At 37.5% G+C, this 26,829-nt stretch overlaps 1 protein-coding gene across 1 annotated transcript in view; it reads right to left on the reverse strand.

Moving 5' to 3' along the window:
• Nucleotides 1–26,829, reverse strand: part of nrxn3a (neurexin 3a) — a 151,822-nt gene that overhangs the window by 75,560 nt on the left and 49,433 nt on the right. The window contains exons 5-6 of the mRNA XM_037694706.1: nucleotides 9,466–9,767; nucleotides 7,161–7,322 (exon numbers count right to left, since the gene is read on the reverse strand). Coding sequence (XP_037550634.1) covers nucleotides 7,161–7,322; nucleotides 9,466–9,767 — 464 coding nt within the window. The remainder of the gene's footprint in view (nucleotides 1–7,160; nucleotides 7,323–9,465; nucleotides 9,768–26,829) is intronic.

The following is a 26,829-nucleotide window of genomic DNA, read 5'->3' on the forward strand; positions in this document are numbered from 1 at the left end:
TGCTATGAGAGTTAGTGAATATAATCACCTTTAACATCTTCAAAAACTGTGGCTGATCTGAAAAAACACTCAGACTAATCAACACCTCGACGTCAAATGCATATGTAATCATGTTTTACTTGTGCTTGCTGGTAGAGTTTTTTTGATGTCTCAAATCGTGTCCTGATAGACGAGATGTGAAAGATCTTTTTTGTAATACCACTATCTACCCTCATTCCCCCTTTTCCTATTTAAGATTATTATTCTGATAAGGATAAGAGGCCGCGCTAGAGCAGCAGCAGCTTCAAGCACTCCGTCCATCTTCCGGACGACTGCATGTACATGTTCTCATATCTTGGTGCAATGACAATAAAGCTTATTCTGATTCTGATTAAAATGAAAGGTAGTTTTATTTTACTTTACATTTGATATAGCTGAAAACAGCAGAGTCACTACTCAACTCAATGAAGCTTGTCCTCTTCTCTCTTAAAATCATATTCATAAGTGAAACTAGCCTTCCTTGAAGGAGGACGTATTGCCCTCTAGATTGCACGCCAACGTTAAAATTAAAACCTTGTGAGATCTTTTTGGCACCCAGAGTGTGATAGGGGATGACTGTCAACTACTACCACACAAGGTTTTAGCCAAAAATTTGTGAAATTGATTGTTATTTTGTATTGGCAAAGACCAATTCATTGTGGCAGCCATCCTGGATTTGGTTGAATCCGTTGTAGATGTATGTCTAACGACTAAGATCTCAGGGTTTCAATAAAACTTTCCCAGTGGTTCTTGGTAGTGCTCCTAGCTTTGACTTGTGCATTGTGGGATAAAGTACTATCTTGCTGATGGACTGATGGAGGCGACTTGGCAACTCAAACTTTAATCAGTTTAGCAAAAAATAAAATAAAATAAAAAATGCAGATTTCCATTGCAGTCAATGAATCCTGTGCATTTGCATCAAAATCATTAGAGTCTGTGTTTTGAGAAGTCTTTTTGAAAATCGGTCTTTTTGCGAGTGCGTGGCTTGTAATGCTGTATTAAACATTATTTTATTGCCACCTCTGCCCACATTGTACCTGATCCAAACCCTGGTTGTACCCAATACAGTAGCTGTCTGCATGTTTTGGATTTAATCTACTGTAGTACACTTTGACAATGAAAATAGGCAGATTTGGTCTAGTCTTTAATAACTACATATTTATCTGCATGTATGTAAAGACATGCCAATTTCCTGTAAAGGTGTCTAAATACATTTCAGGTGTTGAAACAAGCTGGTGAGGCCTGCAACACAATTGAGAAGGTTTAATTTGAGAGAAAATTTAAAAATGTTAAACTTCTCTTTAGTTAAATTAGTTAGAGTTAAACCAATGACATTGTTTTAAAATTAAACCACAGTGTCCCATATTTCTTTTTAACATGATTTGTTTTTTGAGAAAAGAATGAGCTTCTCCAAAGATGAAACAAATAAACCTGACTCAGCAAAAACCTCTCTTACAATGACTCAGCAGCAACTTCTGTTGTCTTCAGTCACTTGGTCTAAAGCTCTAACTCGGTCCAACTACACCTTCAAAGGCCTTAAGTAATATTTATACATAAAATATTTAAAATGAAAGGTGGGAAATCCTGATTTTGAGGCACGTTTTCTCCTGAAACTCATAAGATCATCAAACCAGCTGCTGAGGTTTTACAACTTGTGTAAAACAAATTTATATTTTATTTTATTTTATGTAAGAAAAATGCAAAGAAATCAAAAATGACTAAGCTAATATTTATGCAGAATTTATAAAGTACAGTTCATTAAAAATATTATTAATCAATGAATGAAAAACATTCATCATCCCATCATCATTGAGGCGACATCTTTTAAATCCTTGTGCTTTTTAAAACGTTGTTTAAAACGTGCACAGCTACTAAAAGGAGTAAATTCAACATTTTATTGGAAATAACTTAATAGTTGAGGATTATTGCACACATTTAGATCTGAACACGTTTTATTATTTATTTTTTACTCATTGTACATTGAAGTTACAATAAAAATCTAAATATGGTTAGTGTTCTCACGTAAAAGTTATGTTTAATGCAAAATAAAAACGATTTATAAGTTTTAATTTATTAATTTGTGTTTTAACAGAAGTTTCAACCTCTGCATGCAGCATCTTACTAATTGACTTTAATTTTATTTTTTGTACATTTGCATACATTTTGTTGAACCTTCTTTTTTTTTTAATCAGTTTGTTGAAACCTGATCAAAATGTCAGTCTTGTAAAAAAGTAACAAAACACTGAAGGTGGTTATAAAATACCCCAGAGCATAAATACCACAAAGATGATCCGAGAGCGTGAGCAGGGAAATACGGCAAACCCATGTGAACAGACAGCGCTGCTTTTGTTTTTGCTCATATTTGGCGTCGAGCTCCTCCTTTGTGTTTCTTTGTTGGCTGCGGTATACAACCGCATCCAGAAGTCTCCATACGAGTGGTTGATGGAGGTGTAATGACAACGACAATTACAGCAATTATGTGTTATTGTCGGCCATTATGTATTTTGTAGGCTTTGAGATGTAGGCCCCTTTTTTATGTAATTGCTGGTTATGAAAGGCATAATAATCACGGGCCAGCCAGCCGAAGGAGCTACCAAGGGCAACCAGAACCTGGTGCCATGGTAACACAACATTTATCCATAATGCTGCTCAGTGGATGGTGAGGACAAGAGCATTGGCAGCAGGCAAATTAGCTGTAATGGTGGGGAGTGGAGGATGGAAGCTGCTGACCAGCAGACTGAGCATGAGCTGGTGGGGGCTGCTGGGGGTGGGGGTGGGGGGGTCCTGATTGGGAAGAGTGTGTTCGTTACAAGCAGTGTGTAGAAATTATTGCATGTGTAAATGTGACGGCAAATCTGTGACTTCATGGTGAATTATGGGTCATGTTACATAAGAACTGCTGCCAAATAATTAAAATAAATAAATAAAAATGTGTGTGTGAAGTTTTATAATTTATGTAAATATTTTGCAAGTTATGCCATATTGGTTTAGATAATTTCAATCAAATCTAACAAATTTACTGCAGTTAGCCACCTGCTAGTTAGCAATGGCTTCTAATCATGAAGAAACATTTCGTTAGGAATTAGTTCTTTATTTTTGCCTGTGTGTGTTCATTCATTTGTCTGTACTGTTAGCAAAATATTGAAGCGCAAAATGGATTTTATTGACACTTTCAATAAGTAATTTATCGATGTACATGTCTGCCACCGGTTAGAAAACCCTAAAAAAAACAGTTTAGCAAATATTTAGCTAACATTTGGAGTGGGACTAGTTGTTCATTCTCCATATGTTTTGAGCTCAACACATTTTACATTAGCTGTACTTAAAATCTCTAGGAGACAACCTTGTTTATCTATAAACAAAATGTGTCATTATCTATTGGATGGACTTTAATTACACTCCCAGAAAACAACAATGGGTTGTAAATCTAAAATAGAACTCATTTCAAAATGGCTGCCACAACAAATCAACTTTAGCATACACAAAAATGGCTTTATTTTATTCTGTTTTTACATATAATGTTATAATGTCTGGTCTGTCAGTAAGAGCGTCAATCAAAACACACTCCAAGCAATAGATATTGCAATATTGCATCAGATTTACTTTGATCCTTTTAATTTTTACAAACAAAATGGCTACAACTCCATCATTTCTCAGCATAAGATGATCTCAGTCTGGAAAACAGCAGGGGATATGCAACACTTTTTGAAGTGCGCTTCTGAAAAATCTCAGTTCGTGAGGCCAGGCAGCCTCACAGCTTCATCCTCCAGAATCAGGTCATCCTAGCCCAGTAAGCAGGGATCGAGCGAAGTGAAAAAAGGAAGGAGTGAAATTGGATTGGACCTAAAACTTCTGCTCAACTACATGGGGGAAATAGCAAGAAAAAAATATGCTAAAAAGTCAAATATAGAAATGTGAATCAACACCTTTTCTTGAAGATTAAGCTGCAGCATCATGTTTGCTGCATTGTATGTTAATGAGCTGTGTGTGTGAGGGAGTCAGTGTTTCCACGACCATTGTCCAAGTAGGACGCCCTGCCCTGTCAACACAACTGAGCGCCCTGCCTAACAAAACACGGAGTGTCTGAGGAATGGAGGAAAAGTGTGCTGCGTTTATTTTTGTTTCAGTGCTTGATGAAGAAATTAATGACTCAAACACCGAGTGCACGCTTGGGTGTGCATGTCTCTAATTTATGTGGACATGTGTGTATGTGTGTGTCCATACAGGAGTGGGTGGTGCAGAGAACTGCAAACAGGCCCAGCATGCCACAGAGCAGGAAGTAGGCCAGAGGGGGATTAAATGGCTCTTGCGCCACTTCCTCCATTTCCCTGCAGCCATATGATGCTGTGAAGCACACATGTGTGCGTGGGGGTGTGTATGTGTGTGTGTGTGGAGGGGCAGCACTGTAAGGGGGCTGTGATGAAGAAAGCCAAGCCCTTGAGTTCACAGTGCACTTGACTGGTTCTAGTTAAGTGCAAAGATATGACATCAGCAGCTTCAGGGAATAATATATTCGCCTGCATGTGTGTGTGTTCATGTGTTAACTTACTAAACTGACTCTGATCATTTTCAGGATTGAAGTCAGAATCCAACAAATTTTAAAGTCTGAGTTTATACTCCACTGCTCAATTGTGGTAAATATTTTTTTGACAATAAAATGAAAAAAATATATAATTTTTAGTTTTCATAGCACACAACAGTACGTTGGTGTTGATTCTTACTTGTACAGAAAATGACAATCACGAGTGGTAAAACAGGAGGCAATTTGTTTCTTGAAGATGTTTTACGTCTCATCCAAAATAATTCTTAAGTACTGATTATCGGTTGGTCATATGGATGTTATGCATATAAACATCTGGAACTGGAACTAGGAATTTGAAGCTGGAACACATCCAACCTTCCCTGCAGGCTGGTTTCAATATAAAATGTTTGTCATATATATATATATATATATATATATATATATATATCCTGGGTAAATGGTGAGGGTTGTGTCAGGAAAGGCATCTGGCATAAAACACTTTTGCTAAAACTAATATAAGAGTTCAGGCTGGAAAGGATGTGCAGCAGGTTAGGCTCATTAACGATTAAAATTGTAATGTTCTAACAAGTGAGAGTGTGATGGGAAGATGGAACAAGTATTTTGAGGAGCTAATGAATGAAGAGAATGAAGAGTAGAGGTTATAGAAACTGTGGACCAGGAAGTGGGAAAGATTAGTGAGGGTGAAGTTCAGAAAGCTCTGAAAAGAATGAAGAAGGGGAAGGCAGTAAGACCTGATGACATACCATTGGAGGTTTGGAAATGTCTTGGAAAGATGGCAGTGAGGTTTTTTACTCAAATATTCAATAGTATATATGAGGGTGAGAAAATGCTCAGGAATGGAGAAGAAGTGTGCTGGTGCCCATTTCTAGAACAAGTGTGATGTACAGAGTTGTAGCAACTGCATGAGAATTAAGTTGATGAACCACTTGATGAAGATATGGGAGAGTTGTGGAAGTAAGACTTAGAGAGGCAACTATCTGTGAGCAGCTCTATGGTTTCATGTCATTCACCACTGATGCCATCTTTGCTTTTGAAGATGTTGCTGAAGAAATACAGAGAGGGTCAGAAAGAATGCCATTGTGTCTTGGTGGATTTAGAAAAAGCATATGACAGAGTGCTGAGGGAGGAGGTGTGGTATTGTATGAGGAAATCTGAAGTGGCAGAAAAGTATGTTAGACTGGTACAGGACATGTATGAGGGCAGCAGGACAGTGGTGAGATGTGCTCTAGGAGTGACAGAAAGCATCAAGATGGAGTTGGGAGTGCATCAAGGATCGGCTCTGAGTCCCTTCTTGTTTGCTCTGGTGATGGTCTGACTAACAGATGAGGTCAGGCAAGAATCCCCATGGACTATGATGTTTGCAGATGACATTGTGATCTGTGATGAGAACAGGGAACAGGTGGAAGAGACCTTGGAGAGGTGGAGGTATGCACTTGAAAGAGGAGGAATGAAAGTCAGCCGTAGTAAGACAGTACATGTGTGTGAATGAGAGGGAGGCCGGTGGAGCAGTGAGGCTACAAGGAGCAGAGGTCACAAAGGTGCAGGACTTCAAGTACTTGGGGTCCACTGTCCAGGAAAATGGGGAGTGTGGTAAACGGGTGAAAAAGAGAATCCAGACAGGATGGAGTGGATGGAAAAAAGTTTAAAGAGTGATTTGCAGCAAAAGACTGGCTGCAAATGTCAAAGGAAAAGTTTAAAATAAATTGTGAGACCAGTATGGTGTGGATACAGTGGCAATGACAAAAAGACAGGAGAAAGAACTAGAAGTGGCAGAAATGAAGATGTTGAGTTTCTCCTTAAGAGTGACAAGGATGGATAAGATTAGCAATGAAACCATCAGTGGCACAGCACAGGTTGAACAACTGGGAAATAAAGTTGGAGAGGCCAGACTGCGATGGTTTGGACATGTCCAGAGGAGGGACAATGGGTATACTGGTAGAAGGATGTTAGAAATGCAGCTGCCAGGAAAAAATACCAAGAGGAGATAAATGGAAGCAGTTGGAGAGGACAGAGTGGGATGAAGGAACATGACTCGCTGCATCAACCCCTGAAAAGGGAAAAGCTGAAACACGAAGACATACACACCTCAGTTTTTGTTTTTTTGTCAGGTGATAACTCAGTTCATGTAGTTCTTACCAGGGTGTATCAAGACTTAAAGCTCCACACTGCAAGTGTGCAAATGCTAATTCCAAAAATACAACATGGCAGCTCCCATAATTTGCAGTCTTGCTGGCTTCAAGTCCCAACACAGAGATTGCAGGGACACATGGTCTATAATATACACAGTGTTTTGTTGGGAAATGAAATGACATGTTGGTTTCACGAGGGACAAAACCCCAAACGACACAAAAGATGGAGATGAGGGACTCATGGGACATTAACTGCTCTAGTAATGTGATTATAAAGACTTGAGTTTACTCCCAGATTGGAAACCTTTCATTCTTCGAAACTTTTCAAACACCCAAAAACAAGAAAATAAAATCTAAACTTTTTTTTTTTTTTTAACTCTGACATACACCTGTCCAGTAACACTAAGCAGGTCTTTCACACATTATTCCCGCCACTGCGACATATTTCTCCTCTGTGGTTTTCTTTTTACCTCCTTGAGGCAGCCCATGAAGTTGTTGCTAACAGGAGATCCAGGCAGATCGGCTGTGCTGGGGCTCCCCCCCACATAGAAGAAGTCATCTGAACCCAGCATGGTGTAGTCCTCCTGGGTGTAACCCGTGGTGGTTAGAATCCCGTCCACTGATATTGTCACCTGACAAAAAGATGTGAACACTGAGCATGGAAATACAGATTTATCTTTGATTCCAAACACAAAAACTAAACTATATAATCATTAACAAGCTGCTCGTTAAAACCTTCACAATGTGTTTTATGCACCTAAGGAAAAAAAGATAATTCAAAGGTTTTTGTTTTTTCAGCAGACACTAAGTGAGCATCAAATGTGATTTAAATTTGATTTTCTACTGTGTAATAATTGGAATATTGATTAAATAAAAAAAATGCATGAAGGAAACAAAAATCAACAGTTTATTGTCAAGAGTTGCACACAAATCACATGCAAACATGCAGAACGCAGAATGGAGAAGTGAAGATTTCTACTGCACAGTATCAAGAGGAAAAATGTTGCTCAAAAAACAGAAGCAGCTATAAGAAAAAAAACATTTTTTCTTGTAAAATTGTTATTACTTTCTAAACATTGGAGGTGACCATATTAATCAATTCAAAATTAATGAAATTTTGTGTTTTGCTTTCTTTATATTCCTTAAAAAATATTTTTTGTTACACTGCTGTTAAAATCCTGGTGCTATTCTTGCAAAAAAAACTGATACATTCAGCTGTAATAAACTAAAGATTACTACATCAAACACATTCTTAAAGCAATCAGCTCAAACATCACAAAACTGGTCGTTTTAACATTTAGGAGGTGAAAATATGAGAAAATGACAGACACGGACTTGATTTTTTTAAATGTAAAACTTAAAATTATTCAAACACTTTAAAAAAAAGTTGGAAAACTTTTGAGTGAATTAACTCAACAAAGGAAGGGTTGTCTGGAAAAAGAAAGCAAAGTGAGCAAAGGGAAAGTCTAAATTCATTCCTATACAATTTTGTTTTCCCAGAAAGAATTCAAACTGGAGCGAAGAGAGAAGTAAACAACCAACTGAGGAATGATGATGAGGATGATATCTACCATACAGTGGAGTTTGTTAACCAGGTCAGGTCCAGTGCCTGTTGGCTTTGCAGAAAGGTGGTGTAGACATGAATTAACACACACGGTTAGTGTTAAAAATAAAGAAAATCAAATAAACACTAACAAATAGACAGCAACATATTTACACAAGGAAAAAATGGGGACAAACCAAATGATGAAATACCAAAGTTCATGCTCAATAATCCAGGTTCAAATCCAACAATGTTCAGTCAGGTCATCTGGACGGTTTCTTTTTTCTTTTTAGCTGAGATGTTTTGTCCTTCATCCAAGGGACTTCTTCAGTATGAGGAGCCACAAACAAACTGAAGTCCCACCAGTTTGCTGGTGATAAGATGGTACCAGCTTGAATATCCTGATGCATGCTCAATAATCCAGGTAGAAAAATCTAAAAAAAAGTTAAGTCAGGTCCTCTGGCTGTTCAAAAAACAAAAACAAACAAACAAAAAAAATGTAGAAGCGTTTCATCTTTCATCCAAAAGACAAAACATTTCTACTTTTTTTTGTTTGTTTGTTTGTTTTTTTGAACGTCCAGAGGACCTGACAACTTTTTTAGGTACCATCTTGAACCAGCTTATCACCAGCAAACTGTTTTTTCCCCTCACTATGGGAGTTTGGTATTTGTGGGACTCCAGTTTATTTGTGGCTCCTCGGACTGAAGAAATCCTCTGGATGAAGGACGAAACATCTCAGCAAAAAAAAGAAATAAACTGCCCAGATGACCTGACTGAACAGTGTTGCAAATGATGAAATGCAAAGACAATATGATGACTGGTGCAGACAGAACTTGCCTAACAGACACACAAGTCAAGAAAAAAATAAATAAACACAGGAGACACTTCCCATCTGGGTCCAGTTTGGTTTAACAAAGAAGTTTGGAAACACACTTTATACCCATTTATTTTTACCCTAATTAATCCATTTTTTGAAAAAATAAAAATAAATGAATGTGTATAATCATCAGTGACCATTACAGCAGGCAAATCATTTTAGTGGTTGGTTTAATCACTTTAAATCCTGAAGATTTTGATTTCCAATTAAAAGATAAGTTGTTTCTGCTGACGAGTACAAACTAATCCACAGTCATGGAGATAAAACTGTCGATCAGCAGCAGTGTAGGCTTTGCCTTCTGTAATGTTGGCTGTTTTCTGACATGGAATGTTATTCCAAAGGGTTTGTGCCCTACCTGCCGAAGGTTGCGGGTCACTTTTACATCGTGCCACGTGTTGTCGATGAACGACCCGTCGACGGGCTCCACGATGGCTTCAAAAGCCCCAGACCCCAGGTTGATGACGAGGGAGACGGCTCCGTCCTTCAGCGCCAGGTTGACGTAGTCAGCTGACTTTCCCGTGTGAAGGATGAGGCCGTTCCGCTGCCACGTCTTGAAGGACAGCGTGATCTCGTCGCTGCTGCTCTGAATCGGGTTCTGGGAGAGATCGTAACAGAAGTACTCCGAACCGCGGAAGGTGGCTACATTCTCTTCTCTTGCTGCAAGGAGAGAAAATAAATAAATAAAAAGCGTTAGTCCAAGTTAGATTAAGTCTACTAGAAATTTGAGAAACTGGGTTCAGATCATCATTCGTTTTAAATATTCATAATGGCCACACACTGTTTACTTTTAGCTTGTTGCCTACTTTTAATGCCAAATGTGAGGAAAGCACCACAAATCCTCTTAAACTAAAAATCAAAGTTCATACTCAATAATCCAGGTAAAAAAATCCAACAGATAAGTCAAGTCCTCTGGATGATGTTTATGTGTTTAAAAAATCTGTCCTTCATTCAAAGGACTTCATCAGTCTGAGGAGCCACAACAAACTCAGTCCCACAAGCAGCACACTCACATAGTGGACCAACCAATTTGATGGTGATAAGAGTTTCTGGAGTCCACCCTCTCCCCTGTCGACTCCTCTGAGGCATCCATGGCCAAAGTGGTTCTAAACATCAAACTGGTTGGTCCACTATGTGTATGCTTCTTGTGGGACCGAGTTTGTTGTGGCTACTTGGACTGATGAAGTCCTTTGGATGAAGGATGAAACATTTCAACACAAAGAAACTGTCCAGAGGACTTGACTTAACTTTGTTAAACTAGAAATGCTTTTGTCTTTAGAGTAACTTTGTATTAATAAAAGTTTTTACTGCAATCCAAATGTGTAGAAATGCTTACACTATAAATTTGCATTAAGTGCAGTTCAAACTTTGAAAAATGCTGAAGCCTTGATCCAACAGCTTTTAACAACGAAATCTCTGTAATCATTTCTCTGTGACCTTATCTGTTTCTCACTTGGTTATAGGATGATGCATGACCTGATGGGAACTATGTACTTAAAGAAATCTTTACGGTTTCACACTGTGGAGCAGAACTGATGCATGGCTAAAACGTTATGCTGATGACACTTAACTGTTGGAAAAACACTTCTTCTGATGTTTTATTGTCTCCCGTCACACTTTTTAGTTGCATTCATTCCATTGTCAACTCGTACTAAATCTGAACAAATTAGAAAAAATGCTGTTTCTGAACAAAATTCAATGACCAGCAGTTTTCCCTTTAATTAAATTACAGTAAGACACATTCATCAGTCTTTGACTTTCTATACCTATTTTGTCATCTTCCGTATAAAGCATTTTTTAAAACAAAGAAATATATCCAGGGTTAATAAATATAGCAGATTTTCTTTACTTCATTTTGACATGCTTCGTTTCTTGTTTCCATCTTCAAACCATTTGCTGATATTAATAACCCATAGATAAATTACATACATACATACATCTTCTACTGCTTATCCGTTATAGGGTTGGGGAGGCTTCAGGTCCAGGAGAGAAACCCAGATACCTCTCTCTGCAGTGACACTTTTCAGCTCGTTCTGGGGGCCCCGAGGCCTTCCAGACCAGAGAAGATACACAATCCCTCCAGCAACTTCTGAGACATCCCCGGGGCCTCCTGCCAGTGGGACAAGACTGAAAAACCTCTAAAGGGAGGTGTCCTGGAGGCATCCTAATCAGATGCCCGAACCACCTCAAATGACTCCTTTCGATGTGGAGGAGCAGTGGCTCTACTCCGAGCTCCTGTCGAATGATGAAGCTCCTAACCTCATCTCTATGGCTAAATGTGGTCATCCTGGAAAGGAAGTTCACTTGAGCTGCTTGTAACAAGGTTCTTGTTCTTTCAGTCATGATCCAAACCTCATGACCTAAGTGAGGGTTGGAACATAGACAAGTAAATCGAGAGCTTTGCCTTTCAACTCAGCTCTCTCTTCACCACAACAGACCAAAACAATGCCCTCATTACTGAGGACAAGGCCCCAATCCATCAATCCATCTCCCACTCCATCCTACGATCACTCGTGACCAAGACACATATACTTAAACTCCTTCACCTGAGGCAAACACTGTTGTTCTAGCGAGACTATATTAAATAAAAATAACTAAAACCTTAGTGCTTATCAGGTCTTAATGCATTTTTTATAAGCTTTAGATTAAAAAGTGTGAAAAGAAGTAACAATCCAGTGATAATCTTAGGAAAATTCTGTCTAAAATAAGAAACCAGATGATAAAACCTCCAGAAATACTCAGCATGAGACAGAAAAGGCTGCTGGCGGGAACGCAGAGCTATCGCAGAACAACATCAAAGGCCTAATCTTTCCAGTGAAATTGCCTGTCAAGAGACACTGCAACACAGTGGTCATGTTTGTAAAGTGACAGCAAGGACCAAAGAATGGAAGGAAACTACAGACCGACTGTATTTATGACCTTGATAAAAGGGTAAGGAAAACGCAGGAGAATAAAGGAAACAGGAGCCAACAAAAAATGGTCCACTCAGAAATGATCTGCGATGACATCTTTAATTAACTTGCTGTCTCTTTATCCAAAACTACAGAACTCTGTCCAACCAGAATCTGCACGAGTACAGCTTCCTTGTGTTTTCAAATACAACGGCTTTTATTAACTTGTTTTTAACTTCCCACTATTTTCCGTTTATTCTAACCATTTTCATTTAAACTACACCCAGTGTGAAATGTTGAAAACAGATTAAAGTTTAGTGTTTTTTGCAATTTTGGAAAGCAAATTATGCAGATAAGAGAATAAGATGCACTGAAGAAGACTCAGTAAGACAGGTGAGATTCAACACGGTGTATATAAGAATTTATACATACAATTAGTGGGAAATAATTGTTTCTGCACTTTGGACCATCTCAGATATTCAACCTAAAGATGATGAGGTTTACATTGATGAATGCTTCAATTAACTCATCCTGAAAGATGCTAAAGATGCACAAGTTGGGAAAAATGTGGCTGCTAACCGAACAAAAACCAACATACAAGACGCGTTTTATCCCAAGGCTCCCTGAAACATCCTGCTCCTCTACGGTTTCTGATGTTCTACTTTTATTTAATAATAAAACTTTCTGGATTAGACATGTTGGACTCAAAGTTGTTTATTTGTCATATGCAGGTTAACACAAGGTGAACAATGCAATGAAATGTTCAGGATGAGAAGAACCAAATTTACTTGCTATATATATATATATATATATATATATATATATATATATATACACACACACAAAATAAAGGACCAAAAAGTGAAAACGAAATGTAAAATTCACAAGGTCCAAGAGAAATACAGTAAACATGGTAGAATATAACGGTGCATGTAGGATGAATTTGTATAATTAAGTATTTCACAAGTAGTAATATAAGCTTAAATGCATATTAAGTGGACCACAAGCACACATTAAGAAAATGTCACAATTAATTTAGACTTATTTTTGATTATAATAATGTGTTTTCAATGGATCAGCTTTCCAGGACAAAGAGGTGTTTGTATGTTTTGGTGCTGATAAATCATAATGTGGTCACTAGACCAGATGTGGGACACGGTAAACTCTGACCAAAAAAAGAATATGTTCTAAATGTGGGCAGCTTGCAAGAAAGAGCAGCATGACAGCTCAGTGGTTAGCACCATTGCCTCACAGCAAGAAGGTCCTGGGTTCAATCCCCGGTTGGACCTGGGGTCTTTGTGTGGAGTTTGCATGTTCTTCTTGTGCTTGCGTGGGTTTTCTCCAGGTACTCCGGTTTCCTCTCACAGAAAAAAACATGCATGTTAGGCTGCCTTCAGGCCCAGGCCTCCCTTGCAAAAGAGATCTGTGATCTCAATGGGATTTGCCTGATTAAATAAAGGTTAATAAATAAATAAAGATGAAGAGACACACAGAGGGCTCTGAAGAGACAAATAGAAATTAAAAAACACTAAAACGTGCTTTAGGGAGACTTTATAAATATATGATTTGTGTATAGATCCGGCTTGTGTCTATTTTTTGTATGTATATGTATAAAGTTTCCTAGATGTCGAGATCAGAGTATCAGTTTTACTTAATGTTATAAATACATTACATAATCTACAGATGCTAAAATAGATCTTGATGTGCTGCACAGGGAATTTCTGATAATGTGTAACAGGACAACTGACAAAAACAGAAACTGACATCTAGGAAATCAGCTAGGTGCCTTCAGTTTACCTCCACAGTTATAGAATATCTGTCAATAATATTGATTATGAGATGTTTTATAATTTACACTAGTTGATTATAAATAGGGCAGCATGGTGGCGCAACTGGTAGAGCTGCTGCCTCTCAGTGAGCAGGTCCTTTGTTCAAACCCCGGTCCAGGGGCCTTTCTGGGTGGAGTTTGCATGTTCTCTCCGTGCATGCGTGGGTTTTCTCCGGGTACTCCGGTTTCCTCCCACAGACCAAAAACATGCATGTTAGGCTGATTGGTAACTCTAAATTGTCCCTAGGTGTGAGTGAGAGAGTGAATGGTTGTTTGTCTCGTTTGTCTCTATGTGGCCCTGTGATGGACTTGCGACCCGTCCAGGGTGTACCCCGCCCCTCGCACAGTGATTGCTGGACATGGGCACCAGCGACCCCCATGACCCAAAATGGAATAAGCGGGTAAAGATAATGGATGGATGATTATAAATAATGGAATTAATTTTTCATACCATCTGCTGTAGTCTAGTATATTGGATGGCTAATTTGGTGCATTAGAAGCAGTTTTTGTTTTCTAAGAAACACTTATTAACTTTATTTATCCAGACTACCCATAGTATGATACTGCTACCACCATGCTTTTCATTAAAATTACATTTCAACAGCCGTCAAACCACTTTCAAAAGACAGATGAATAACTGAAACCAGGCAGTAGTAGCTGAAGGATTCATCAATTCTCCTCTCTAATGACCAACTTTTAAAATCACTGTAATCGACTTTAAAACCTTTATGGTTCTAGAGATATCTCTGTGACAACAGTGCATTTGGGAAACACTAAATATATATAGAATACCTTTACCCTGATGCATACATAAATAATAACAACAACAATAATTTTCTATTTAGTGAAATATTTCCTGCAGCAAAAATCAAATAAATAAATAAAAAGATAATTCTACTTAAAACAGACAGGATTTTAAAATCACTACTGAAAAGCTCTCAACAGTCATTAAAAATGTTTGTGATCCAGTTCTTTATAAATAACTTGAAATGAACTATTCTACAAGTGAGTAAAAGCACAGGGGAACAGACGGTGTGACCTGATGGTGTCCGGACCAATTTGTCTGATCTCAGAGGCAAATGGTGATAAAGGTAGTCAGTAAACAGTATAAAAACCTCTGTTTTATTTATCATAAACTGGATGCACATCCTGCATTTCTTGCAGAAAATGCATGCCAAACTGTCCTTTGTCATGAATAATGAATTTATAATAAATGACAGGCACACCTTGTAAGCTGCAACTGAATAAATGACCAAACCTAGACTGGCCATTAAACATGCAAAATGAAATGGTGGAATGTAGAGAGGAACAGGAACAGCTGTCAGGAAGAAGGAAATATCCCCAATGGAGCTGAGATGGAGTGTGTGAAAAAGGACAAACTGAATTAAAGCCTTGGATTAAAACATAACAGTCAAACGGTAACAAAAAGCAAAAGGTAGCAGAACAATAGCTAAAAGTTAAAAGTAACAGAACAAAAGCTAAAAGTTAAGAAAAGTAGATAAGACGAAAATGATAGAGCATCATAGAAAGAATGTTTGAAATTGTTTCAATTCCTTTAAATGTATTTCTACGAGAAGCTATTTTTAAATTGAAAAATATAAAAATAAGAAAAACTCAAAGTTACACTATTTTTCATCTAGTTGAACATTTTGTTAAATAAATGGTTAAAATAAGCAGAAGCAGTTCACGATACATAGAGAAGAAAAGTTAAACTCCAAAGTTCATGCTCAGTAATCCAGGTATAAAATCCAACAATGTTCAGTCGGGTCATCTGGAGAGTTTCTTTTTTTGTGCTGAGCCATTTCACCCTCCATCCAGAAGGCTTCATCAGTCTGAGGAAACCCCAAACAAAGCTGCTTCTCCCCCAGCAGCTTACTTCGAAGTGGGGGAAAAAGCAGTTGTGTTGGTACTAAGATGGCCTCTGGGGCACGCCCTCTCTTCCGGTGCCTGCCCTCTCCTTCATCGACAGTCATGTCAAACTGGTTCAAAACACCAAAGTCTATGCTCAGTAATCCAGGTATAACATCTAACAATATTCAGTCAGGTCATCTGGACGATTTCTTTCTTCTTCTTTTTTTTTGTGCTGAGACGTTTTGCCCTCCATCCAGAAAGCTTCATCAGTCTGAAGACCATCAACGAGGGTGAGCACTGGAGGAGAAGGTGTGCCCCAGAGGCCATCTTAGCACCAACATAATTGTGGTTTTTTTTTTCACTTTGCAGTAGGCTGTTTGAGAAGAAGCAGTTTTGTTTGAAGTTTCCTCAGACTGATGAAGCCTTCTGGATGGAGGGCTCAGCACAAAAAAAGAAACCGTCCAGATGACCTGACTGAACATTGTTGAAAAGTTAAACAGGAAAACTACAGTATGACTTAACATTTACATAATAAACATTTTTACAAAAAATATTGCAGACATTTTTTTTAACAGTAACAATTTTATTTTGTTTACTTTGTTGCTGAAAACTTGAGATGGTAGAAAAAAGTCAATGTATCTAATGTCAACATGTAGAATAAACAGGAACATTTTGGCTTTCAAAAAAATGTATTGGACATTAGGTCTTTTTGGGATTGCAATCATAAATAAGTACACTTTCTATGTGAAGTAAACGTTAAATTATTGTAAAGTGTGAAATGGTTACAGACGTGTGTGTGTGTGTGTGTGTGTGTGTGTGTGGGTGTGTGTGTGTGTGTGTGTGAGAGAGGAGATGGTGCGTAACCAGCAACAAATGCCAACCAAAACCTTCCCCTCCTGTTGGAAATGCAGCTACAAATACTGTGTTTGCTCCCATTGAATTCCATCAGCAAATAGTTTGCAGAAAGAAGAGCCAAAACGGTGCTTCTTGCTCAAAGTACGTTTTATTTTGCCATCTACCTTTTGAGCTAGCTAAGTCAAATTGCATCTGGTCTCCAGCATTGCTTCCCAATGGGAGAAAGCCTCCCTGCGCCTCTCTTCATCTACAGCCCACTGTGAGGGGAACAAGCCGCTTTATTCGTGTGCAGGAGGAACCGTACAAGTAGGTTTTCCTGCAGGGACACAATAAGAACATGGCCCTGCTTCATTTGGCCTCCTGAGAAAAGACGGAAAAGAACATGAAAAGCTCTATAACCCTATAGATTCTTACCGTATATATACACTCTGCATATAATCTGTTTTATGGATGTGGTGATCCATTGAAGTTACCCAGAAAGGTAGCTATAGCCTTTGAAATATGAAACAGTAATGAAGTGAGAATGAATATTACGTCTTTATGGCTGGAATGAGAATGAGGTGAGGAGATTGTTATCACCTCATAATGGTTTTAACAGCATCCGTAAGCTGTTCTATTTGAAGCCTTCGTTTGATGGATGATCTCGAATGAGTCCTGCGAGGGGTCATCCATAAAAATGTCAGAGGGAGAGATGGCAGGAGAAAAAGCTATGGCCGCGGTAAATTTCGCTTCAATTTGAAGGAAGCTGTGCAGACTTGTTGGCAAAGAACTAAATTTATACTCATTTCATGTTTCATGATGAGTTTTTCCACAAAATTCTGTTATTAATAAATAACCTGAATAGTAATGGACACAAATGTAAGTACGATAAATGTAAGTCATGATGAAGTAGTAGTGGTTTTTAAATTTTCAACTATCACAAGTTGACAGAAAAATGGAAAAAGTTCTGCTTAGACTGCAAATTATGACTTGAAGTGTTTGTGATTGGTGGATTGTTAGATTCAAAAAGTTAAAACAGATTTAATGACAGAATGGCAACAACAATGCAGTCAAACCATTGATGCAGCACAAGAGATTTGTAACCATTTAGTGATTTGTATCGCAAATAGAAACCAAATAAATATCATATGGTTGTTGCAAAAAACATTTTATTAATGGTGCCATCTTTCGCAGACATTGCTTTGAACAACCTCAGTTTAGAATTTTATTCTGGCTGGATTACTGAGCTAGAGCAGAGCCAAGCTCAAAGTGGACCACTGCCACTTTAGAACAACTCCAGTCTTCAAAATGTTAGCTGCTGGTGGAAATGTTACTTTAAGAACCTTCACACCATCAGTTTCATATTACGAGGTTAGTCGCACAAAGTGGATTTTTTTTTACAATTATTTACATAGAATGAGTTACAAATTTATAATTCTAGTTTTTTATTTATTTATTTATTTATTTTTTACCAAAAAGGTGATTAAATTTGTTGATTCATGAAGAAAATTGTGTTATCGACTTAAAATTAACTCAAAGGTGGGAGCAGACTATTTAATGAGGTTAAATTATGTAAATTTATAGCACCACTCAGCCACAGCTGCCCATTAAAACAATTAATTAAATTTTATTGTTTTAATTAAATTAAAAAAAATTATAAATATCGTCATGAGCTGGATTATTACCAATATTAAAATATTTCTTGGTTTTTTTTATCTGGACACCATAACCTTTTTGGACCCTTAAGTAAAAGAAGAATCATATGTTGCCAGAATAGCCCTTTAATAATGTATAGCCATGTAAAGTTTTAAGTATTAGCATTAATAAATTAATTTGGAGGTTGGCGTTGTTTTAATATCAGAATCGTACTTTGGTGTTTGCTTCATCCAACTAGCTCTAAATGTTTCCGTTTAGTCAGGTTTAAAGGATTACTTCAAACTAAAATTGTTCTAAGGACTTTCTACAACAGGTAAGATATTGTTTATAACTTCTCCACAAATCCAACTTACAAAAAAAATCTAATTGTCTTTTTATTGTAATTAAGTACATGAAACATACACTTGAGGAACAATTCATACTCATATCCAAGTTTAGCTTGAAGCAGAATTTTCCAAACGATTTACAAAGACATTACACAATCTCCAAATCAACATTATTTGTCCTTTTATAGGTGAAGTATTCATTAAGACCGATGCCAGAGAAACACTTAAGACATCCAAAAGGATAAAGAGCTTTGAAGAGACAAGTTTAAGTTAATGGGTTCAAACAAAATAGGATTACATGGACAACATTTTTAAACACCAACCTCTTTAGGTGCAGGAGACGGGTCTTAAAAACCAATAAAAAATATTTGTTTTAATCAAATTTAAAATGAATATCCTGAACTATGTACATCAAATCATGCTTAAAAGAGTTTTTTCCAGTAGTTTTCCAAATATACTGAATGCAAGTGTGCACTCAATATAAATAATACACTTTAATCTGCATTTAACAAATCTGAGCCAATAAACACAAAAACATAAAAATTGTCCAAACGTCTCCAACCCAAACGGCTCATTCATTGATATATGTTATGTTAGTTTATTTGTCATATGCAGGTCAACAATGCAATGAAATGTTCAGGATGAGAAGAACAGACTTGACTCATTAAAAACAAACAAACAAAAAAGAAATACTAAAGCGTGCAATAATGATACAAAATAAAGTACCAAATAGTGAAAACTAAAGATGATGTCACCATATTTGACTTATTTTCAGTCACTTCGGTTGTTTCCAAAGGTAAACAAATGGTTGATGGTTGTAACAAATTGTTACTATATTTTTCAGACTATAAGGTGCACTGGATTATAAGGAGCATTAAGCAAAACAAAATCTGATAAGTCAAACTTTATTCAACTCATTCACAATAACCATATAAAATTGTTTTGAGATAAGTAAGCACAACCAGAATTAATGCATAAGGTGCATCTAATTACAAGGCTCACTGTCGATTTTTGAGAAAATTGAAGGATTTTAAGTGTGTCTTATAGTCCGAAAAATATGGTAAAATTTAACTTTATTAAAAAAAAAACATTCAGCTTTTGTTTCTTGCTTTATGAATTTTTTATTTTTGACAGCTTTTTATATTATTGCAACAAGTAACAAAATTATTACAATTATTGTATTTTTATGCTAGGTTCACGTCCCCTCTAATATTAAGACAGTAGCCGTTTCAGCTCGTTACGTGACTGACTGTACAAAGTTAAGGGACCTAAAAGCATTGATAAATGAATAATATGGATTGTTTTGTGTAAATCTTTAATGTCATGACAGGCCTCAGTGGCACCAGGGTAATAGTTTTCATCTGAACCCAAACCAGTAGTGAATAAGTCATCCGGTCATATATAATTAATTGACATTTTGACTCTTCATTCTTTCTTACAGATTTGCTCCTGGTTGAGTTTAATAAATGGAGTGGTAATTTTTAGATCCGCACAGACCTTTCAGCTGAAAATAAGCCACAATAACACCAGTTTATGACGTTTTAGAGACTAAATTTTTATCTCACAGTACATCATTAATTTTACAATGACGTAATGTAGCAATAAAATTGGGAATATTGTGAACAAAACATCTTATACCATCATATATATATATATATATATATAATTTCCCTCAGGGATTAATAAAGTATTTTTGAATTGAATTGAATATATTTGAATATACTTGCAGCTGCATTAGAATATCGTATTTTCCACCGTACACGTTGCACCGTCCTATAAGTCACATCAGTCCAAATATGTCTAATAAAGTGGAAAAAAATCTATAACTACACCGCTTCCCCGTATATGTCGCATCTATTATCCGCCACCGCTGACAACCCGGAAATGTAGGCCAAACCCGGAGATGTGCGCCGGTGTTGTACCAAAAACCGGTTGGCTGGCAAATGATGAACGTGGTAGCATGCATGTGAGAATTTTAACAAGAATTAAACAAGATTAACACTGAAAAACAGTTTTTTGCTCAAAATTATTGTAAAGGTGTGTCTCAGTTTAACTTTTGCTTAATAAATGCACTTCAATGGTCAAATCAGCTTCATTTTGCTGGGGCAGCACAGCAAAATGAAGCTGATTTCATGGTTGCTCCAGGCAAGCTGGACAAAGTTGGCAGTCTATGGCAAGCCGCTTGTGTCATTAAAAACCACTTTTTACCCATTACATGAAAACGCCATGCCATACTACTCGAGTGCCATCTAGTGGCTTAAAAGGGTAGTGTTCAATATTTTCAGTCAGAATGAATGAAAACGGTCATATCTCAGCCAAAAATTGTTTTTTAAATGGGGGGGAGCCATAAATACGTCGCTTCGGCGGATAAGTCGCAGGGCATGCAAATTATGCAAAAAAACAGACTTATAGGCTGAAAAAGTTGGTACTTTGAAGGATGGCTTGTGGTGGGATTAAAATGTGTGGAAGTAAAAATTTAAGATAAAAAAATTTAGGCTTCATAGAACTTCGTACCCTGGTATGAAAGTTCATTTCAGCAGAATATATATATTTTTTAATGTTTCACGTTCTGTTTAAATACAACTAACTTCGCATAGAATCTGTAAAAATATGGGTTGTATCATTGTCCTCCACATACATTCATTTACTGACCATCATCAGTCTCCATTTGTGTTTAAGTGTTGTTCCTGCCCCAGTTTGAAGATCATTTTCTCTTGAGAAACACCAGCATTAGTCATATATTTAGCTAACAATCTTTAGGTTTCTTCTTTTCATGGCCCATGCATCTTTGTTACTCATTTCTTTTATCAGCGAGTCTTCCCATATGGGGGAAATTTACTCATAAATCATAAGCCATGAATAAAAAATAAAAAAACATTTTCAATTTAACAGAATCTCTCGTTTCCATGCTCAGATATTGTTCCATTTGCCCTCAAAACTCCAGACTCACCCTGCGAAAATGCTCTGCTTCCACCCAGAACTGTTTCTGCAGTCAGACTGAGTGCAAACCGAGAAACTCCCCTCTGGTGTTCTTATTCAGCAGGGAGATAGTGAAGGAATAATGATCAGGAAGCCCCTGACAGAGCCACAGTGAGGACATGTTGGTTAAAGAGGAGAGCCGGACTGACAGAGAAAAGGCAGCGGTGAACTCGCAGGTTGCAGAGTTGAGGAACGAAGCAGCAGCAGCAGGTTGAGAGGAGCTTTATCTCTGGTTGTGAGGAATATGATTGCGACTGCTGGGCTCTTCCTTCCTCTCAGGGTAGGAACCATAAATGAGAACTGAGGGAGACTCTGCGCTGCAGCAGCGTAACAAATGGAGCTCTTAAACTACAACTTCAAAGAAGAGGATTCACACAGAGCTAGAACATAAGTGGACACAACCAGAAAGGCACAAAATGGCTGCCTAGATGTTACGTCGCGCTCAGCTCTGGAGATAACAGCTGCACTCGTTAGATCCAATATAGTTTCAGGACGGTTCGTGGAGACAAACGTGTCTTTTTGAAACTGAGCTTTAAAACTGTGCAGCCAACAGATGTTTTCAAGGTTATGTTTCAGACATGATACTTTTTTATGACAATGTAATCCTGGGACTGAGAGTCCAGCATTTTTCCCTTATCTTTTAGCTCTGCTCATTTTGTAATGTGATAGATTTGAAAATGTTTATTATACATTTCATTAAAATATGAACTAAAAGAGGGCAGCACGGTGGCGCAACTGGTAGAGCTGCTGCCTCTCAGTGAGCAGGTCCCTGGTTCAAACCTCGGTCCAGGGGCCTTTCTGGATGGAGTTTGCATGTTCTCTTCGTGCATGCGTGGGTTTTCTCCGGGTGCTCCGGTTTCCTCCCACAGGCCAAAAACATGCATGTTAGGCTGATTGGTAACTCTAAATTGTCCCTAGGTGTGAGTGAGAGAGTGAATGGTTGTCTCGTTTGTCTCTATGTGTCCCTGTGATGGACTTGCAACCCGTCCAGGGTGTACCCCGCCCCTCGCACAGTGATTGCTGGACATGGGCACCAGCGACCCCCGTGACCCAAAATGGAATAAGCGGGTAAAGATAATGGATGGATGGATGAACTAAAAGAGAAAAAGATTGACAAACTAAAGTTAAGACTCAAAGTTTATTCTAAACGCTACAGACAAAGACAAATCTGTTGGAACTCTTAAAGGAACTACCAATCCTTGTTTTATAGTCAAAGGTTCAGCTCAATGGTGCCTTCAAGCTTTTCATCAGCCATTCGGCTCATTCAGAACGAACAAACATGCTACTGAGTTTGGTATTATTGTGTGCACCAATCTTAAATTGGTTTTATTATGAGTCACATCACATGTGGTACATCAGGTGGAACGAAATTTGTTCACAGGGTCCCAGTTACATCAAACAATAGCAAAAATTTGAATAGCAAAAATAAACAGTAATAAGGATCTAAGATATAAACTAAGAATTATGCTAAACTAAAAATATGCTAAACATTAATAGTGCAAAACAACAATCTAAACATACAGTAGAGCAGAAAAAGCAAAGGCCAGATCTGTCCACAGAGTTCAGAAAGTTGATTACTAGAGCCCAGCCGATATATCGGTAGGGTCAATATTTTTATACCAATAAGCGTTTGGGGGCATATCGGTATCTGTGATAATTGTCACATTATGTGCCGATATAAAAAACTGGGAACAAAACTTCCTTACGTGCAAAAGGCGTAATTGTACAATGTATCCAGCAGAGGGCACATGCAGAATACTTTCACTTTAACTTCCCCTTTCAGCACAGCCGAAGCAACGAGCAATACTGTGTAGCGTATGTTGCTGAACAGAGCATAGTAAGTTTAACTTAATCTGTCAAATAAATAAAAAAAAAAAACAATAAGTTTTCTTCAATCTGCTTGTCCAAGTGCCTCTCAAGTTAACAAGCTAACGTTTAAATAACCTAGCATAGGCCATTACCTTGTAAAACTTTATCCAGGACAATAAATCTAATGTGTGTGTGTGTATATATATATATATATATATATATATATATATATATATATAAAGTGGTAGTAACGTTATCTTTGTCGTCCTCAATGAAATGCATTGTCTGTCGTCTGAAATATTTACTTCTCTGCAAAGAAAATAAAACGCTGCTGTGGTCAATACTAATCAGGCCTTCACCGAACGTGACTGACTGTTTAACCAACGAGCAGGGAAGGGTGTTTCTTTGTTTGATTCATATTGCTGATAGCTTCATGGTGAATAGTGGAGGATATAAAATGTGAACACACTTTAGGAAGACTGTCTTTATGACCAGTGCACCACTACTGTGGGACTACATGTAGGTGGATCTGATTAGCTTAGCTTCATGGTTGCAAACAGCTGTGCTAAATAAGCCCCACTCCACTTGCTGTTTACAGATTTTTGGGGTGGACAAAGCTAAAAAAATGTTCAGCCATTATACTATCGGCATTAGCCTCCCCCTCCCAATATTGGTATTGGTGCAAAATTTACATATCGGTTGGGCTCTAGTGATTATAGATCCTTGTTAAAGGCTACAAAACTCCAAGCAGGTTCATGTTTATTTATTTTTAACCACAGCTGACAAAAAAAAAATAAAAAATTGTAAGGTTTATGGGACTGTAGCCAACCTCCCAGGACATGGATGCATTAAGAAATACAACCCCAGGTTGATCAAGCTGATGGCAGATTGTGGAAAAAGATCAACATTTTATGATTCCACCATTAATCTAATTTTAAATCACAATCAAATCATTCACCTCAATGTATAAACAAAAAATTGTAAAGAAAATTGCAGCAAATAAAATTCTGAAGCCACCGCCAGCAGCCCACCACAGCAGCCACTATTTCCATACATCTGCCATCGCTGACAGGCAAGACTATAAAAATCACAAATAAAAACACAGATCGAAATGCAAGCTACAAAATAAATTAATATCAATAAAGCTGCTGCACAAAACTACAAGCAAGATCCTGAAATCGCTGAACCAGGGGTGTAGTCTACGTGAAACGTGGGTATGCGCCGTATACCCACGTATCACGCAGACTACACCACTGCCCTGAACCACAAACGGCACCAGACCCCAAAAGCCTCACAATCCAAACAGAGCTCTCTGTAGAAGTCTTCTCTTTGGAAAGTGCAAGAAACTAAAGCAAGGCACAAACATAAATATGTAAAATTGTTGTTGTTTTATAAATGTAAAAGCAACAGCCAACTAATTACGCATCAGGTCACTTGCATATGGTTACAGTTTTTAAGCGGTGATACATTTACTGATGTTCAAAAATAAAACTGAAACTACCCCGAGCTGAACGAGGAGTACAAGAACATTTTAAAAACTGATGACCAACAAGTACAAACTCTTCTCAGTTTGAAGCTGTAACACTGTGATAACATGCAATATCTGGGATGAACAAACTTTCTCAGTTCATGAAATTCAAGTGTCGTTACTGCTTAAAGGAAAAATACACAAGATAATCTCAAATCCATTCATGTTCCTTTTTCTTTCTGCTTACACAGCTGGTTGGGATTTATGTATAAAAGAAACTTCATAAATGATCTCACTTTAGGACCACATTTTAAAGAAAGCCTTATAGAATATTTGCATTTAAATAGCATGGAATAAAAGACTTTCTTTTTCATAGATGTGTTTTGATCTCGGATTCAAATGCCGTAAGTCGCAAAAAACATCAACACAGGTGCAAACGCACACTGGAGAAATAATTATGCGCCCCAGTGAGTGCATTTATGATCTTATACAAACGGCATGATGGCTTTTGGTGCTTTACCACTAAAATGAAGAAAAAAGTAGGAGAGCTGACAGATTAAACCTGTGATTTCAGGATATGCAGCTGCTTGGCATCAAAAACAAGCAGATTACAGACTTTTGGTGCTGTGAAAAATGCAAATGCAAAATAAAACATGGAAATGTTAAAAAAATAAAATAAAATCTTCCTGAAATCAGCTGATGACATCACTCAACTCAAAAGGGGTAAAATATTTGCACCAAACCATTTGGTTGCTTAATTCGTTTAATAAGTTTGTGTTCAGTGGAACATCATAGTTCATGCTCAATATTCCAGGTAGAAAATCCAATGAAGTTCATTCAGGTTATCTGGATGATTTCTTTTGTTGTTGTTGTTGAGACATTTCATCCTTCATTCCAAGGACTTCATCAGTCTGAGGAGCCACAACAAACTGAGTCCCACAAGCAGCACACCCACATAGTGGAACAACAAGTTTGCTGATAAATAAGACGGTTTCTGGGGCCCACCCTCTCCCTCATCGACTCCTCTGAGGCAGCCATAGCCAAAGTAGCCAAAGTCAAAAAAAAAAGAAAAGAAGAAGAAATCCCTGATGACCTGACTGAACTTTGTTGGATTTTCTACCTGGATTAATGAGCATGAACTTTGATGTTTTGAACTACTCTGGCTATGGCTGCCTCAGGAGTCAATGGGGGAGAGGGCAGGCCCCAAAAAACATCTTATCATCAGCAAACTGGTTGGTCCACTATGTGGGTTTGCTGATTGTGGGACTCAGTTTGTTGTGACTCTTCGGACTGATGAAGTCCTTTGGATGAAGGACGAACTGTCTCAAAAAAAAAAAAAAAATGTTCAGATGACCTGATTGAACTTTACTGGGTTCAGTGAAACATTATTACTGGACATTAAAGAGAATCTAACTCTCATTTCTATGTTTTTGTTCCCTCGTTTCATTAATAAACAAACATTTGCACTTTTTTTTAATGCAACTTACTCTTTACAGTATATTTCTTAGTAAATATAATGCTGCATGCATAATATTTAAATGTTTTTGGTTTTCACTGAAAATACTAGGAATATTCATGAGATGCATTGTTAAATCCCATTTTTTGCTCATATTCAGTTTAAGCAGCAACCTATTAACTGCAGGAACCTGCTGAGCAACAAAATGACTCAAAATCAACTAAAAAGCTAAAACGTTATTTAAAAATCTACGTTTGTACTACTTTTTTTGGGAAAAAAAATATGCACATTTTTATTGTTGTGCAGTAATTCTTTAACAAACTCTGCTGGAGCAATGCAATCATATGCACTGCTCCGTCCTGATTAACTATTATTCTTCGTTTCAGGTAGATAGAGTTGATAAATGAAATTCACATGTCACAGAATTTGTTTATTTTCCTTGATAAACAAGTACAAATTCTTATTAGGCCACTTGCTCGTCATGCTACAATGTATTTGACAATATTCACAGTATGACTCGTAAATGTTTGAGCCTCACTGTGGCTAATTTAGAGTTGTACTCTGCAGAAAAGACCACATTCATCTTTGTTATTAACTGCTGTAATCAACCTAAATGGTCGCAGC

Source organism: Nematolebias whitei, chromosome 21 (genome assembly GCF_014905685.2).
Source record: "Nematolebias whitei isolate Nwh7 chromosome 21, NemWhi1, whole genome shotgun sequence".
In the NCBI taxonomy this organism is placed as follows: Eukaryota; Metazoa; Chordata; class Actinopteri; order Cyprinodontiformes; family Rivulidae; genus Nematolebias; species Nematolebias whitei.